The 16607-nt window shown below is 49.2% G+C and overlaps 1 protein-coding gene across 1 annotated transcript in view; it reads right to left on the bottom strand.

Moving 5' to 3' along the window:
* The window catches only part of Wnt3a (Wnt family member 3A), a 46283-nt gene that overhangs the window by 17113 nt on the left and 12563 nt on the right, over nucleotides 1-16607 (bottom strand). The window contains exon 2 of the mRNA XM_059270773.1: nucleotides 13529-13770. Coding sequence (XP_059126756.1) covers nucleotides 13529-13770 — 242 coding nt within the window. The remainder of the gene's footprint in view (nucleotides 1-13528; nucleotides 13771-16607) is intronic.

Here is a 16607-nt window from a genome sequence, read left to right on the forward strand (position 1 = left end):
AACCACCCAACTATCCAGAATATGAGAGTCCATAATGAGCACTAACTAGGCTCAGAACTAGAAATGCAAGATGAGTCATTTGCAAGGTGTCTGTCTCAAGAGCCAGGTATGAGCTGAGCATGGTGGTGCATTTTTTTTTTATTTTACTTATTTCAGTTTTATGTGTATTGGTGTTTGGCCTGCATGCGTGTGTCTGTATGAGGGTGTTGGGGCTCCTGGAACTGGAGTTACAATTGTGAGCTGCTGCTTGGGTGCTGGGACTTGAACCCGAGTCCTCTGGAAGAGCAATCGCTGTTCTTAGCCACTGAGCCATCTCTCCAGCCTTCAATGGTGGTGCATTCTTAATCCCAGCAGTTGGAAGGGAGAAACAGGAGGATCAGTTTAAAGTCATCCAGTGTCACAGTGTGCGTGTGCGTGTGCGTGTGCGTGTGCGTGTGCGTGTGTGTGTGTGTGTGTGTGTGTATGTTTACTGAAAGCACCTACTATTAATGGGTTGATGTTAGTCTGTATCTCCAAATCCAATAGTACATTTTTTATGAAATTGGGAGCACCAAAGTTTGGTGCATATATGTTTAGGATAGTATGTTATGCTATGTATGTGTTCAGGGCTAGCTAACCCTGTTGAAGCTACCCTACACAAGGCTAGAACCATAGAATCCCAGGAGACAGAGGGGTCACCTTACCTATGCCACACTGCACAGTACGCCCACCACACTCCTCCAGAGACACACAGAAGGATTAGGATTACCAGCCTAGCCTGAGTGTGTCAGGCACCTCCCTCCAGATGATGCCCTGTCCTCCTAATTTCCAGACTCCAAATGAGAGCTCACTCCCCTGCCCACTGGTAGGAAGAAGGAAGACGAAGGCCGGTCCTCTTAAAGCCCAACTATGGCACAGTCATAATTGCTCAGACTGGCCAGAGCCTGCTTGCCGTGGGAGCACCAACTCGCTTGGGAGCTTCAGTCTCCTGTCACCCTGTGGAAGGACAAACCATCCTTCCCATTCCCATCCTGATGTCTGAGAGTGCTTCCAGAACATTCAGTGGGTGGGCACCCCTTCCCCCTCCAGCGTTCAGCACAGCAGGCTGAGGGCAGACAGGGGGATCCGTGCAGCCCCAGGCCCCGCCCTGGCGCCTCCCCTCCGAGGTTGCCCACCGTCCCTCCTTCCCCAGGCCCTTTTCCTGGCCTCGAGGAGCCGGGCGGCCCGGAGGGGGTGTCGCGGTGGCATTTGGTAATCACACGGCGGCACAAAAGGCCCCGGAGCCACCTGAGAGCGGAATGCGCCGGTGCCCCACCGTGGCCGCGGCCCCTGACACCGCCCGGGCCCGCGCGGCCGGGCGCCTGGCTGACCTGCTGGGGCTGATGAATCCGGCTTTGTGCGACACTGTCACGCCGCGTTAGCCCCACAATGGCCAGCGATATTTTATATGAATTTCCCCCTGGCCGGTGATTAGGCGATCGCCGGCCAGTCATAGCAACCTGGAAGTATGCGCTGCCCGCCGCGCCGTCGGGCGCGAGGGGAAATCCTCTTTCAGACGCTTTAATTCAACACCCCGAAGGGCGTGTGAATCGCCAACAGCATTTTCACTTTTCCCTTGTGCTTAATCTTGTCGTCCTCGCAGGGACATTGTGCTCCGAGCCGAGCTCAGTGGGATGTCGGCCGGGGTCCCCCCTCCCACAGCGGAGAGTTAATGATATACCGGAGAGGCCCCCAGAGCCAGGGGAGCCCCCACCCCCAACGCATCGTAAATGGTAACACTTTCGGATGGGGGGGGGTCAGGGGTCGCAACCTGGATTTGGGGACTCTGCTTCCCTAAAAAGCTGCCCTTTCTGTCCCTCCAGAGCCCTAGGCTCCGGTTGTCTCGCTGGCTGGCCCCATTGGAGCTGGTCCTTCCATAGGCTGAGCACACACAGAGAGGTGGAGGACCACCCCCTGAGGGGCCACGATGCTGAGGCCAGTCATCAGGAAGGGGGCTTGCCTGGGGGAGGGGAGGGGACCAGGCTGTGTTCCCTGCTCAGACCCCAAGTAGAGCGGGGAGTAAGTTGGGAAGAAAGTAAGTTCCTCCTTGGGTTGGCCAAGGGCAGGGATCTCAGTACCCAGCAGACACTGAGAGTCTAAGGTCCATAAGCGCCCACCTCTGCCACCTGTTCTGACTTCAGAGGTCCTGGGGACCCAACAGAAGTCCTGTCATTATGTGGTGTGAGTGTGGCTGGCCTGGAGGTGTGTCTCAGGAGGGAGGGGTGGACCACACCCAACACAAGGTAAGAGGCTCAGGCTGGAGACACTGTCCAGGTCAGTGTGGTCCAAATGAAGACTTCACACTGAATAGGGGTTGCCTGCATGGGCAGCAAGCCCCCTGGAGCCCTTAGGGGCCAGTGGAGACCACTTCCACTAGGGCTACAGAGCTGCAACCATGGGTAGATTAGGTCCTTCCTTCATAGGGAAGCCATCTAGGCCCAGGAACCTCTGAGGACCCCTAGGCATGGCCATCTCAGTATGCAGGCAGGTAGAGACCCCAGTTTCCACAGCTGTGGGCTCCAGGGTTCAGGCCATGCTCCTTTATTTCCTAGATGCAAAAGTCTCACTCAGCCAAAAGAGTCTGTCCCCTTACAAGGCCACATGTTTAAGAGCCTGCTTCCCGGACTCTGGGCCCCATGTCCTCTGCACCTCCCACTAGCCTCCTAGCTGGACCAGCTGTTTTGTTGACCTTCATCCTGTGAACCCTGACTCTGGACAGGCTGGCTCTGCCCAGTTTTTGCCCGCTTTCAACCATCCCACCCATTTCACCTTGCCGGAGGTCAAGTCGGGAGTCACCTAGCGCATGCCTCCAAGTGTCCAGGGCCTGCCATATAAACTGCTCATAATCATCCTGTACTCAAAATTCTTCAAATGCTTCCTGACCCAAGGCAGGTAGCTCCCTGCTACCTTCAGGTGCAGAGCAATCTAGAATCCAGCTCAGCATCGGGGGCTGGAGCTTCCTTAGGCTCAATGTAGCACCTGGATCTTAGGCCAGGCAGATACAAGGTGGATGGTATTGGGTCAGATGTGAGCACACCCTTTGCCATGTGTACACACAAGCCCCCATTCACACATGCATGCTCAGTGCACACACATATGCACAGTATACATGGACACACCCACATAGAGACACTTGGGTACCCACATGTGCATATACAAAGCATGGGAGCGCACATATACTCATACATCTACATACATATATGCAATACACATGAATGCACACACAGGTGCACAAATGTACATGCACACTGGCACGTGCACACACCTGCACACATTTATACACAGCACACACATTTATCTATTCACACACATACCCATGGAAGTAAGGCACAGCTACACAGATACACACTGACACAAGGCCGTGCACGGCCCACATGCAGACATATTAACTAACATGCACACTAAACACATTCACAAGTGCACATGCCCACCTAAGACACTCATGCTCACGTGCGTATATAAAACACATGCACACACATTTGTATATAACACATGGGTGCACAATCTCACATACATGCATACATGCATGCAAGAGGCTGGCTCCTTTCCTCACGGCTGGCTGGTAGATGTTAAACTCTGTTCAACAGAGGCCACCTCGGCAGGGGTGGCCAGGCACCCCTGTGGTCCCTGCCACAAAGCCTAGGGTAACCTTTGACATGATTAGGGTTGCCCTGACCCTAATCCAATCAGATTGATTACTTTGAGGCCAGCGGGCAGGCAGGGGGTGGGGGGCACAGGGCTTCTGGAGCCAGCCCTTCTGGGGGCACATGGAGGGTTCCTTCCTCCCCTGGCCACCAGAAAAGAAGAACAAGAACCAAGGAGGGGGACACGGGGAGCGGGGCATAGGGAGAGGGACATGGGAGGGGGAGGATGGGGCTTTTGGGGAGTGGAGAGAACAGAGTGAAAGGAGAAAGCAGCACACTGAGAGGGGCTAAGACACGTTTGCAGAGGGCGGTGCAGGGGTGCAGGGGTGCAGGGGTGCAGGGGTACAGGCTGCTCTCCAGCAGGAAATCCTCAGGTGCTGCCAGGGAAAGTGGATGGGATCCTGAAGCCAGAGAGCCTAGGCTCTATCCTGAAGGCGGCTGCTAGGAGGTGAGGTAGGCAGAGGAATGTGGGCAGGTGCAGCCCTTGGCCCCAACGCTGACATGACTATCTGCTCTCTAGGGCAGGACCGCGTACCTGCACCAGCTGCTTGTCCCTAGACAGCCTGGTGTGTTTGTTCAAGAGCCTCCTGGGGACACCCTCAACACCCTGCAGCTCCTCTACCCTCACCCAACAATATGAGTGTGATGGGGTAATAGCCTGTCTCCTTCCTTCACCCTGTATCTACTCTCCTCACAGGCTCCTGCCATGCCAGAAACCGTTTAATCACACTGGTGAGGCCTGCTGCCTTCCTGTTCCTTCTCCTCTCACCCCTGGGTCTCCCCAGGGTGATCACCTCACTGTCTGCCTGGAGAGTTTGGGACCAGGCTGATGAAGCTCCTCTCTTGCCCCAGTTTCCTGACTTGTAAAACATGTACCACAATGTTGGCCTCAGGTAAGTCTTAGGATTCAACCGGCTACGGATGTTGATTTCTCAAACAGCTCCTGGGAACTACTGTCTATGCACGCTTAAAGAAAGAGAGAAAAGGAGCAAGTTCCTCATGGTCCAGACTAAGTGCCATCTCCCCAGGGAAGCCTTCCAAGATACCCTCGGGCCCCAGGACCTTGTCTTGCAGCACCAACACACTCATATGCTAGAGCACACCTGGGTGTGCCCATAGAATGCAGATCACATGCACACGGGCTGTGCGCACCGGCAGTGTGCGATGAGGGGTTACTATCATATATATACTACACCCACTGGAGAGCTCCTGTCATGTCCCAGCTCTGGTTCTGGAAGATTTCTGGATCTTTCTAGAATGTGCTCAGCCCTGGAGAATTTGCCCTAGAAACCAAGAAAGGGGCACCGCCACTAGCTCCAGCCGCTTGTGAAACTCTGGTTTCTTCCAGTTCTGTTTCCCATAAAGTGTAAGGAAGGAAGATGAATGGGTGGCTCATGCCTGTAGCCTCAGCTACTTGGAAGGTTGAGGCAGCAGGATTGCCTGAACTGGGGCATTCAAGAAGAGCCTGGGCAACATAGTAAGGTGATATCTCAAAATTAATTAAAAATGAAATTGAGTCGTGTGCTCATGAATTTAGAAAACTTTTTTTTTTTTTTTTTTTTTTTTTTTGAGACAAGCTCTCACAATGTAGCTCTGGCTGGCCTGGAGCTTGCTATGTAGACCAGGCTGGCCTCCAACTCACAAAGATCCACCTGCTCCTGCCTCCCAAGTACTGGAACTAAAGATGTGTACCACCTTGGCCCATCTAAAAACCTTTTCATAATAGATTGTCATAGAATTTTTGGTATAATTCCAAAAGATCGAAAGAATGGATTATTTCATACAAACAAACTTCTCTCAGCACTGGAAAGACGGTTCAGCAGGTAAGAGTATGTACCGCTCTTGCAGAGGATCCGACATTAACACGGCAGCTCACAATCGTCTGTAACTCCAGCTCCAGTGGATCCAATGACCTCTTTTGGTACAAACACTTGTACACATGTGGACACACACACACAAATAACATACACACACACACACACACACACACACACACACACACACACACACTAAAAGACGCTTCAGGAGCTTGAGAGATGTCTCAGCCATTAAGAGCACTGGCTGCTCTTCCAGAGGCCTCAAATTCTGTTCCTAGCACCCACACGGTAGCTCACAACCATCTGTAACACTAGCTCCAAGGATACAACGCCCTCTTCTGGCCACTGTAGGCTCTGCATGAATGTGATACATATACATGCAAGCAAAACGTCCATATGCATACAATAAATAAATAAAATCTTTTTATAAAAAACCTTTATTTTATCTTCTTATCTTTGTATAAAGGCTTCTTACTCCTGAATGTACAAAATTAAAAAATTGGGTAGATCCACAGTTATCACTGTCTGTGGTAACAGGCTGAGAGCAGTCCCTCTAAGGTTAAGAAAATGGGATGCTCACTCTGGACATCAGACCAAGGAAGCAAGGAATGGAGTAAAGAGCATCCGGAGTGGAAGGAAAGGGTGAAATCATCCCATGTGTAGAGCAGTCCAAGGAATCAACAGGAAAAAAACCTGCCAGAGCCTATGAACAACTTCAGCCAGGTCACAGAACAGCTGGTCAATTGTACAGCACACAGCTGTATGCTGCCTCCCAGTAACCAACAATCCAAACACAAGAGCGGACAAGTAAACAAACAATGGTGAGCTGGGGGCTCGTGGATGACAGAGGCGCGTGGATCTCTGTGAGTCAGGAGCCTGGTCTACAGATCGAGAAAGGCCCGTGGATCTCTGTGAGTCAGGAGCCTGGTCTACAGATTGAGAAAGGCGCGTGGATCTCTGTGAGTCAGGAGCCTGGTCTACAGATCGAGAAAGGCTCATGGATCTCTGTGAGTTGGAAGCCTGGTCTACAGATCGAGAAAAGCAGGATGGGACTGAGAGACAGTAAAGAGCACTTGTTGCTCTTGAAGAGGACCGAGGTCCAATTCCCAGCACCCACATGGCAGTTCACAACTGTTTGTAACAAGGGATTTGGTGCCCTCTTGGGACCTCCTTGGCACCAGGCATGATTGTGGTGCACAGACATATGTGCAAGCAAAACACTCACACACATAAAATTAATTTATTTTAAGAAAGAGAAGAAAGAGCTAGGTGGTGGTGGTACAAATCTTTTTTTCCTATTTATTTATTTTATTTATAAATTTATTTATTTCTATTTTATGTACATTGGTGTTTTGCCATGGGTGTCAGATCCGCTGAAACTGGAGTTATAGACAGTTGTGAGCTGCCATGTGGGTACTGAGAACTGAACCCAGGTCCTCCGGAAGAGCAGTCAGTGTTCTTAACCATGGAGCCATCTCTCCAGCCCCATTGGCATACATCTTTAATTCCAGCACTCAGTAGGCAGAGGCTGGTGGATCTCTTTGAGTGTGGGTTTGAGGCCAGACTGGTCTACAAAGCAAGTTCCAGGACAGCCAGGGCTTTGTTCCACAGAGAAACCCTGTCTTGAAAAACTAAACCAAAATCAAATGCACAAACAAAACAAACAAACAAACAAAAAACGCAAGAAGAGAATGTCATTTACAATGGAACAAAGATGAAAGAAATGCTTAGGAACAATTTCAAAGGCAATGTACAAGACTTATAGATGGAAACTATCACGTGTCACTGAAGGGAAATGGGACCGTGAGTGAAGGTATCCCATGTTCATGGATCAGAAGACTTAACACTGTTAGTGTGGCAGTATTGCTCCTCCTCCAGGCACTACACAATCCCTAAAATCCCTAAGCATTTTTACACATGGGAGTTGGAGAGACAGCTTAGGAGTTAAGAGGACTGCCTCTTCCTTCAGAAGCTCTGGGTTCGGTTCTCAGCATCACATGGCAGCTCCCAACTGTCTATAATTCTAGTTCTAGGGGATTCGATGCTCTCTTTTCTGTGGGCACCAAGACGACAACATGATACACACACATGCATGCAGGCAAAATATTGATACACAAAAATAATGAATAAGTCTAAAAAACTGTTACAAGTGGATCCTAACATGCATAAGGAATATAAATGGCCTCAAATAACCAAAACAATCTTGAGTTAAAAAAACAAAACAAAACAAAACAACAAAACACTGCAAATCTACAGACATGGAAACAGCATGGCACTGGTATGAAGATGGACATACAGACCAATGGAACATTGAAGATGGACATACAGACCAACGGAACAGAGCAGACAATTTATGTATAAATGCGTGCACATAGGGCCAGTTGATTTTTGATGAATGAACCAAGACCATGAGGGAACAACGTTCTCTGCAACAAGTGCTGTTTGAATAACTGCATTTCCACGTGGAAAAGAATGAAACTGGATCCCATTCTCACACAATAAATAAAAATAATTAACTCGCGGGGGGGGGGTCAGGAGGGGGAAGAAAAAGGGAATCTGTGGCTGATATGTAAAATTAAATTAAATTATAAAATAAAAAAATTAACTCAAAAAGTACCAAATAGGGCTGGAGAGATGGTTCAGTGTTCAAGAACACTGGCTGCTCTCCCAGAGGACCTGGGATCAATTTTCAGCCTCTACATGACAGCTCACAACCATCTGTAAGTCCAGTCCCAGGGGATCTTCTGGCCTCTGTGAGTACCAGGTGTGTGGTACACAAATATACATGCACATAAAATACCCATGCACATAAAATAAATAATTTTAAAAAATTAAAATGAAATCATAGACTTAAATGTCAGAGTTAAAGCTATAGGACTCTACCTTTTTTTTTTTTTTTTTTTAAATATAGAATCTCACCGCATAGCCCTGACTGGCCTGGAACTCACTATATAGATAAGGATGTTCCTGAAATTACAGAGATCACTGCCTTCCAAGTTCTGGGAATAAAGCCACGTGCCATCACATCTGCCTTGAAGCTATAAGACTCTTACAAGAACATGTAGTAAAAACAAGCTTCTGTAGCCAGCATAGGGGTGGCACACGCCTTTAATCCCAGCACTCAGGAGGCAGAGGCAGGTGGATCTCTGTGAGTTCCAGGCCAGCCTGGTCTACAGAGTGAGTTCCAGGACAACCAGAGCTACACAGAAAAATCCTCTCTCAAAAAAAAAAAAAAAAAAAAAAAAAACCAAAACCATAAAACCATAAAACCAAACCAAATAAACAAACAAACAAAAAAAGCAAACACCCATGACCTCAGGGTCAGCAGTTTTCTTAGAGATCAAAAGCCAAAGAGAGAGTTGGGGAATTGCCATCCAAGTTAAAACTCTTGCAGGAGGGTGGGGAGACAGTTCAGCAGCTGACAGCGTGTACCGCTCTCACAGAGGACCCAAGTCCAGTTCCCAGCACCCACACTGGGCAGCTCACAACTGCCTGTAACTCCAGCTCAGGGGGATCTGAACGCTGTTCTGGCCTCTAAGGGCACCCTCCCACAGGTTCACAAACCCATACACAAACACACACATGTTACACACTAAAATAAAAAAACTTAAAAAATGTTCTATCTATGCCTGTTTTGTCTTCATGTTTAGAGGCTAGAAAAGAGAGCGGGATTCCATGAGATTGGAGTTACTGATGGTTGTGACTCTCCATGTGGGTTCTGGGAATCGAACCCAAGTCCTCGCGAAGAGCAACCAGTGCTCTCAACAACTGGGCCATCTCCTCAGCCCCCCAAAATTGATATTAAAAAAAATTCTGTGCCTCAAAGGACACCTTCAAGAGAGTTGAAAAGAAAGCCAAACATGGGAGCATATACTTATTAATCTCCACTCAAGAGGTGGAGGCAAGCATATTAGGAACTTAAGGCCAGCCTGGGCTGCATGAGACCCAGTGCCAAGGATAGAGAAAGAGTCCACAGAATGAGAGAAAATATTCACAAGTTATATAATGGATGAGGGGCTTGCAATGAAGTGTTGCCTGCTGAAAGACTGTTGAGAGGTGATTGATGATTATATAGTATATGCATATGTATACATGTCTGTATGAGTCCTGTATATTATATATTATTTATATTATATATGTATTTATATTATAGTCTTTCTATTATATATAAAGGACTCTTAAAACTAAATAGGGTCAACAAGATGGTTCAGTGGGTAAAGGAGCTGATGATCTGAGTTCAATCCCTGGGACCCACATCATAGAAAGAAAGAGCAGATCCCTATTTTCTGACTTTCACATATGTGCTAAGGTATAAATATTAATACACACACACATACAAGCACACAGAAAAAGCAAAACTGTGTTTAAAAAAACCCTACAAATAACCAAAACCCAAACCAAATACAAATAACTCTATTAAAACACAAATAAAAGAACTGAAGAGATATTTTTCAAAAGGGGACACATATAACTGCAAAGTTCTAGAAAAGACGCTCACACCCAGTAAGGCGGCTACAAGAAACTAACAATAACAAGTGCTGGGGAACTGGGGAACCTGAATCCTCAACCCCATCTGCCCGCGATGGGAATGTAGAAGTTCATTACTTCCTCAGTGTTAACATGGTTGGTAGGTCACATGGGTCCCCTCCTTGCTCCTGTGAGAGACACACCTCGGCATCATGGGGCTGGAGGTAAATGTTGTAGTTAGTGATAAGCCCAAGGTCTCACATGGATTGATCTTAACAAGATGTCTAAGTTACTATCACTGTGATAAGATGCTCAACAGAAAAGAATGTTTTTGGAATCCTCCAGCTCAGGATTCCAGCTGCTTTAGTCCATCCCAGAGAGGCTCTGTCTGTGGTAACGGAAGCCAGGCTTGTTCACTGCAGCACAGACTACAGACTGGAACCTTCAAAGGCCAGCCTCTCTTACCTGCTCCTGCCAGCCAAGACCCCAGGTTCTAAAGGCTCCACAGCCTTCAAAAATAAGGTCACAAGCTGGGGACTGAGTGTTCAAAATGTGAGTCTGTGGAAGACACTTCAGATTCCAACCACAGGTATTAGGAAATGTTAGACACCTCACCCATGCAACACAGCCATCCTTGTTCACCTGCCGTGGCTTCAAGTGGGACAGGCTTCCTCCTTCTCCCCAAAGTCCCTTCTGCTTTCTTCTTATCTGGAGAAGCAAGGTCCTGAGAACCCCCACGCTGGGCTTGGAGTCCCCTGTATGTGATACACATGTCTCCTGCCTGGGCACCATGGCCATGACAAGGCATGGAGACCCATGTAAGAAGCAGCTGCTCTGCATTCACACTGAACATCCACACGTGCATGCCCCACATACATGTGCACGTGCACCAAACCCCAGACGCCACCGTGTGCAGTCACATATGGATTCACAGGTGAGTGCAGCCCCATCCTGAAGCCACGTGTGCATAGGCATGTACACACCACTGCCGCAATACTGTGATGCTTTGGAATGAAGTGTTTGCCTGCTGAAGAGCTAATGAGAGGTGATCAGATCCTCGGCTGGGAACTAATGAACAGATTGGACAGAGTCATAATACTTTGGTGTATTAAAGAGACGCAGCCTAGTTGGGGCCAGAGGGTAGAAGCATGCTGGGGGCATGCCCCAGAAAGATATCCTCATCCCTGGGCCCTTTCTGTTGCTTTCTCTGCTTCCTGGCTCCAGGGAAGTAAGAAGCCGTTTGTAACACATTCCAACCACCTCATGGCTGCCCTGCCTGAGGCAACCGAGCCACGTAACCATGGGCTGAACTCTTTGAAACCATGAGCCAAAATAGATCTTCCCTCTTCAAATCGTTTGTATCAGGTACACTGTCACAGCAAAACAAAAACAAACAAAAAACAACAAAATACACAATGCGGCTTGTACACAGCCATGTAGGAAGACATGTGTACACACTAGCATTTGTGTTGTTGCACAGGCATAGAATACACAGGATGGACCACACGTACACACACTATATGCCATTTTCGGTAAACCGCATCACTCTTGGGACCCTAACTTCCCCTGTCTACAGCAGTGGCTGTTCCTGTGGGGAGTAACTGTGTAATTAGCCTGACTCGAAGCTCTGAAGTTGCAGGCTGCAATTACTTTCCCATTTTATAGATAGGGACGCTGACACTCCTGGGAGTGAGCTGATGGATGTCACCAGGAAAGGAAACCAATGGGGGGTCATGATGTCAGGTGAAAGGGGGTCAGAGGAACCATAGGGTCAGGGCTGCTGGCATGACGTCATTCTATGAGGTGAACAGCTGGCTTGAGAATGGAGGCTGATAGAACTGGGCGGAGCTACACTAACAGCAGATTGCTGGCAGTGGAAGGCAGGGAATCAAAGTAAATGCACCCCAAAGGCTCCTGGCGCTGTCTTCTGCTTTGTCCTGACTGGAAGGAAGGCTTTAAACACCTTCAAGGTCACAAGGAGACCGCCACAGGTGCCCAGCCCCAGCCCCCTCTCCGCAACACTGTTCTCCTTGAGGACAGTGTCCAGTGAACCTGCTTCCAAGCCAGACTCGCAAAGCCCTGGTTGCTGTTCCATTCTGTACCTCAAGTGTGGGAGCATCCAGCAGATAGATGCACAGGGTTGGGGCAGTGGTGTGTGTGGGGGAGCAGGCAGCGGTCACAAAGCGGCTGAGTGCATTTTGGCCTTTGCAGCGAGCACCTGAGGCTGGGTGGCTCATGAAACACGGACATCCATTGCTCACAGTTTTGGCCTACCCACTCCACTTTGCTTCCACAGGGGAATGATGTCCTGGGCAGCAGAATTAGGTCAGGTCAAAATACATTCTATATGTGCATGAAAATGTCCTCTTAAAACCCAGTACAATGACTATATGCCTACAGAATAAAAGAAAAGGAAATGAAATTCACAGATGACATCATCCTATACATATACAATTTTACATATAAAATTCTAAGGTGTACACACACACACACACACACACACACACACACGCATACACACACACACACGCATACACACACACACACACACGCATACACACACACACACACACACACACACTCACACACCCACACACCATGTAATGGAATAGTATTCAGCCATTAAAAGGAATGATGTGTGTAGCAACATAGACGAACTTTGTAAACCTCACACTCAGTGAAAGGAGCCAGCTACAAAGGGCCACAGAGAGCATAATTACACAGAAAGGAAATGTCCAGAACAAGAAAACCACAGGGGCAGGAAGCAAACCAGTGGTTGCCAGGAGCACCGCATAATGGGCTTGGGGCTTCCTTTTGGGATGATGGAAATATTTTGGAATTAGAAGTGGTCGTGTCGCAATTCTGTGGGTGTGCTAAGTGTGCTGAGATTCTATGTTCTGAAGTGATTTAAATTATATATTTCCCTCCTTTTTTTTTAAGGCATGAAAGCTTTCATTTGGTGTGTATTCTCTCTCCTTCTGTCCCTGTTTCTCCTCCATGTCTTTGTTTCTCCTTCTCTCTCTCTCTCTCTCTCTCTCTCTCTCTCTCTCTCTCTCTCTCTCTCTCTCTCTGATTCTGTCTCTGTCTCTCTCCTGAGTCCCAGAAGCCACAGAAAGAAGTCTGTGCCCCAGTCAGCGCCCTCTCTCGCACCTGGTGCTGGGCCAGCCTCACGTGGACCTACATGTGGATGGGATGCACCAGGAAGCAGAGCCAGCCCAGCCCCTGACCCTCGGCAGCCAGAGGTCAACACATGGTAATTATTGCCTTAACCACTACACTTTAGGATAATTTGCTCTTTGCCAGCAGCTAACCAACACCCAGCCCTCCTGCCGTTTTCTCCTTTCCAAACCAGCCCAGGGGCCCCCAGCCCTGCTGGCTGGCATACCTCCCCCCTCCCCAACACACTCCAAGCTTCTCTCACCCTGTGGGTCCCCCCCCCCCCCCCGCACTCTCCCCTCCCCCCGGCTCCCCAGAGGCTCTCCTGAAGCATTAGTTGGGAGGAGGAGGGAAGAAGCCCAGCCAGGTGGAGTTTGGAAGGCCTTGTGATGCCCACATAGAGATGACCCTAACCTCCCAGGGTACCTTTGTCCAGAACAGGGCCAAAGATTGCCAGGCTGTTGCTGACGGTGGTACAGTTCCAACGCCGGCCTCGGAACTGGTGCTGGCACTCCTGGATGCCAGCCTTGACACCTTCAGCCACACTGGGCATGATCTCCACATAGTTCCTGCAGAAGCGAAGCTGCTTGGGCACCAGACCTGGGATGCTGGCACAGAGGATGGGCTGAGTGCTCAGGGAGGAGTACTGGGGCCCCACAGCCAAGGACCTGGTGGGAAGACAAGGCAGTTAGTGAAACCATCTCTGGAAAGAGACACTTTGCTATGTATATATGCTGGGCCTGATGCTGCTTCTGCCATGAGGGACACCTAGAGACAGGATGCTGTGGACCATGTACCTAAGATGAGGATCAGATGTCAAGCTGTCACAATTTGCTGTGTGCAAAAACCAGTCCAAGCATTCCTGCTCTGTAGAGGTCCCTCAGGCTGTGGCTCAGGCTTCTGAAGGCACTGGAGGATACAGAGACTGATGGAGAGTACAGGATGAGGATGGTTGCTAAGGGGTCTCAACGGATCCCAGAGCAGATGGTACCGGTCTTCCCTGAGGAGGGGCACAGTCAGATCTGGGGGAGGGGGAAACACCAGCTTCCAAGGCAGGGCATAAAAAATTGTACTAAATTAATTCCTTCCCATGTTGGACTATTCACCCCGAGATATAAAAGCAGATGTCCTCAAAGTGTGAGGAGGGGATGGGGAGAAGGCTGTTGGTAAAGTGTCAGCCAGGCAAGCATGAGGTCCTAAGATAGGATCCTTAGCACCCATGTAAAAACCAGGTTGGCATACACCTGTAACCATAGAACTGAGAGTGAGGGGGCATAGAGACAGCTAGTCTAGACAGTGAGGTCTGGGTTCAGTGACAGACTCTGTCCCCAAAACGAAGGTGGAGAGTGACAGAGGAAGACACCCAACATCAACCTTTGGCCTCCACATACACACACACACACACACACACACACACACACACACACACACACACACAAACACCATACCACACCCCCCACACAGGCACATTGGCTCTTTTGTATGAAATAGCATGGTATTTGCACACAGTCTGAATACCCCTCAGTATACACCAAACCTAGAAGACAGTGATACTAACACAGTGGAGTGTCGCACTATACTTCACAGAATGCTGATGCAGGAAGTCCACACATGTTCAGTACACATGCAGTCATTTTTCCAAATATTTTCTCTTTTTTCCCCTGTTTTTTATTTTTTGTTTTTGTTTTGTTTTTTTTAGACAGGGTTTCTCTGTGTAGCCCTGGCTGTCCTAGAACTCACTCCGTAGACCAGGCTGACCTGGAACTCACAGAAATCCACCTGCCTCTGCCTCCCGAGTGCTGGGATTAAAACTGGGCCACCACACCTGGTTATCACCATTGTCTTCAGAAACACTCACTATCAGGACTCATTCTGTAGCTGAGGCTAGCCTGGGACTGGCTATGTAGTCCAAGCTGGAACTTAATGATCCTTAGACTCCTACTGCTGGGATTACGGGCATTACCACAGCCAACTTTTCTGAACCACAACTTAAAAGAAAGACTGGCTAGGTCTCTTTGGGAACTGATGATGAGGGAAGAAGAGAGTTTTCTCACAGCTACGGTGGCCCCAAATGATGCTCATGTCCCATCAAGTGCACTTCCAGTCCCAACTCACGGTTTTCAGGTTCCCAACCACATGTCCCTGGGGTCTACTCCCCACAGAGCTGGCCTCTCCTGTCTCCTGAAACACTCAAGAAACCTGTGTCACACGCTGCCACATGTTTGCCCTTAGTGCAGTCTGTGTCCCCGTGTGCACCCCATGAGGGAAGGGCCTGCCCTTTGCTCCTTCAGCCTTTCTCTCTTTGGTGTGGATAAGGCCTGTGGGCTGGGTGGGTAGGTTTCTTACGTGCACACCTGCTTATGATAGGTCCCATGTTCACAGGAAGGCCAGCCCTGGTTCAGGCTGGGGACTGCTCCTGCTCTCAGTAGCTGTGAGCCTTTCCTCTCTGGGCCGCTGACCTGTTTAGTCTGGCTCAGAGGTGCCCCCTTCCTCGCCTGCAGTAGGAATCAGCTTATGTTCTCTTCTCCAGGTGCAGACCATGGCCGTCTGTGTGCCCTTGCTGGCACTAGATGGACTGTATGGGCACCTTTGAGTATGGGGTGAGCAGACACTTGGCGAGAAAGAGAGAGAGAGAGAGAGAGAGAGAGAGAGAGAGAGAGAGAGAGAGAGAGAGAGAGAGAGAGAGATCGAGATCACTGTCCAAGGTACTGGCCTGAGGGCCAAGATGTGCGCATATGGAGTGGACTGAGATCTGTGCTCTTTACCCTCAAGAATGGCCCTGAGAAGAAGGGCCTGGTCAGGTTCCCAGAGCAGAGAGAGAGAGAGAGAGACTAGACCAAGGAGGAAAACCACTGCTGTGCCTTGTCACCATGCCACTTTGGCTGACCATCTTAAAACCAGAAGGTCCCAACGTGTCTTGTCAGGCTTTCCTCCTGTGATAGTGGATCCGGAAGGACTTTGTCTCTCCTTCTGCCATTCCTCAGCTCTCCTCTGCACCCTCCCACCCCCCACTGCACCCACACTCATCCACCATTCCTCAGCTCTCCTCTGCACCCTCCCACCCCCCACTGCGCCCACCACACTCACCCACCATTCCTCAGCTCTCCTCCACTGCGCCCACACTCACCCTGAGACTCTTCCACCTGTGGGAAAGCAAAATTTCCTCTTGGCCTGGGCAATGCTTTTCTTTCTTTTGTTCTTTCTTTTTTCTTTCTCTTCTTTTTTTTTCTTCTTTCTTTCTTTGGTTGTTGAGACAGGGTCTCTCTACATATCCCTGACTGTGTTGGAACTCACTATGTAGACCAGGCTGGCCTAAAACTCACAGAGATCCGCCAGCCTCTGACTCTTTCTTTTTAAAAACATTTATTTTTGTGTTTATTTTATGGTATGGGTGTTTTGCCTGTGTGTTTGTGCATCATCACACTTGTTTCTGCAGTACTGGGGATCAAACACAGGACTTCATACATGCTAGGCAATCATTCTACCATTGAGTTATAGCCATGGC

Source organism: Peromyscus eremicus, chromosome 8a (genome assembly GCF_949786415.1).
Source record: "Peromyscus eremicus chromosome 8a, PerEre_H2_v1, whole genome shotgun sequence".
NCBI lineage: Eukaryota > Metazoa > Chordata > Mammalia > Rodentia > Cricetidae > Peromyscus > Peromyscus eremicus.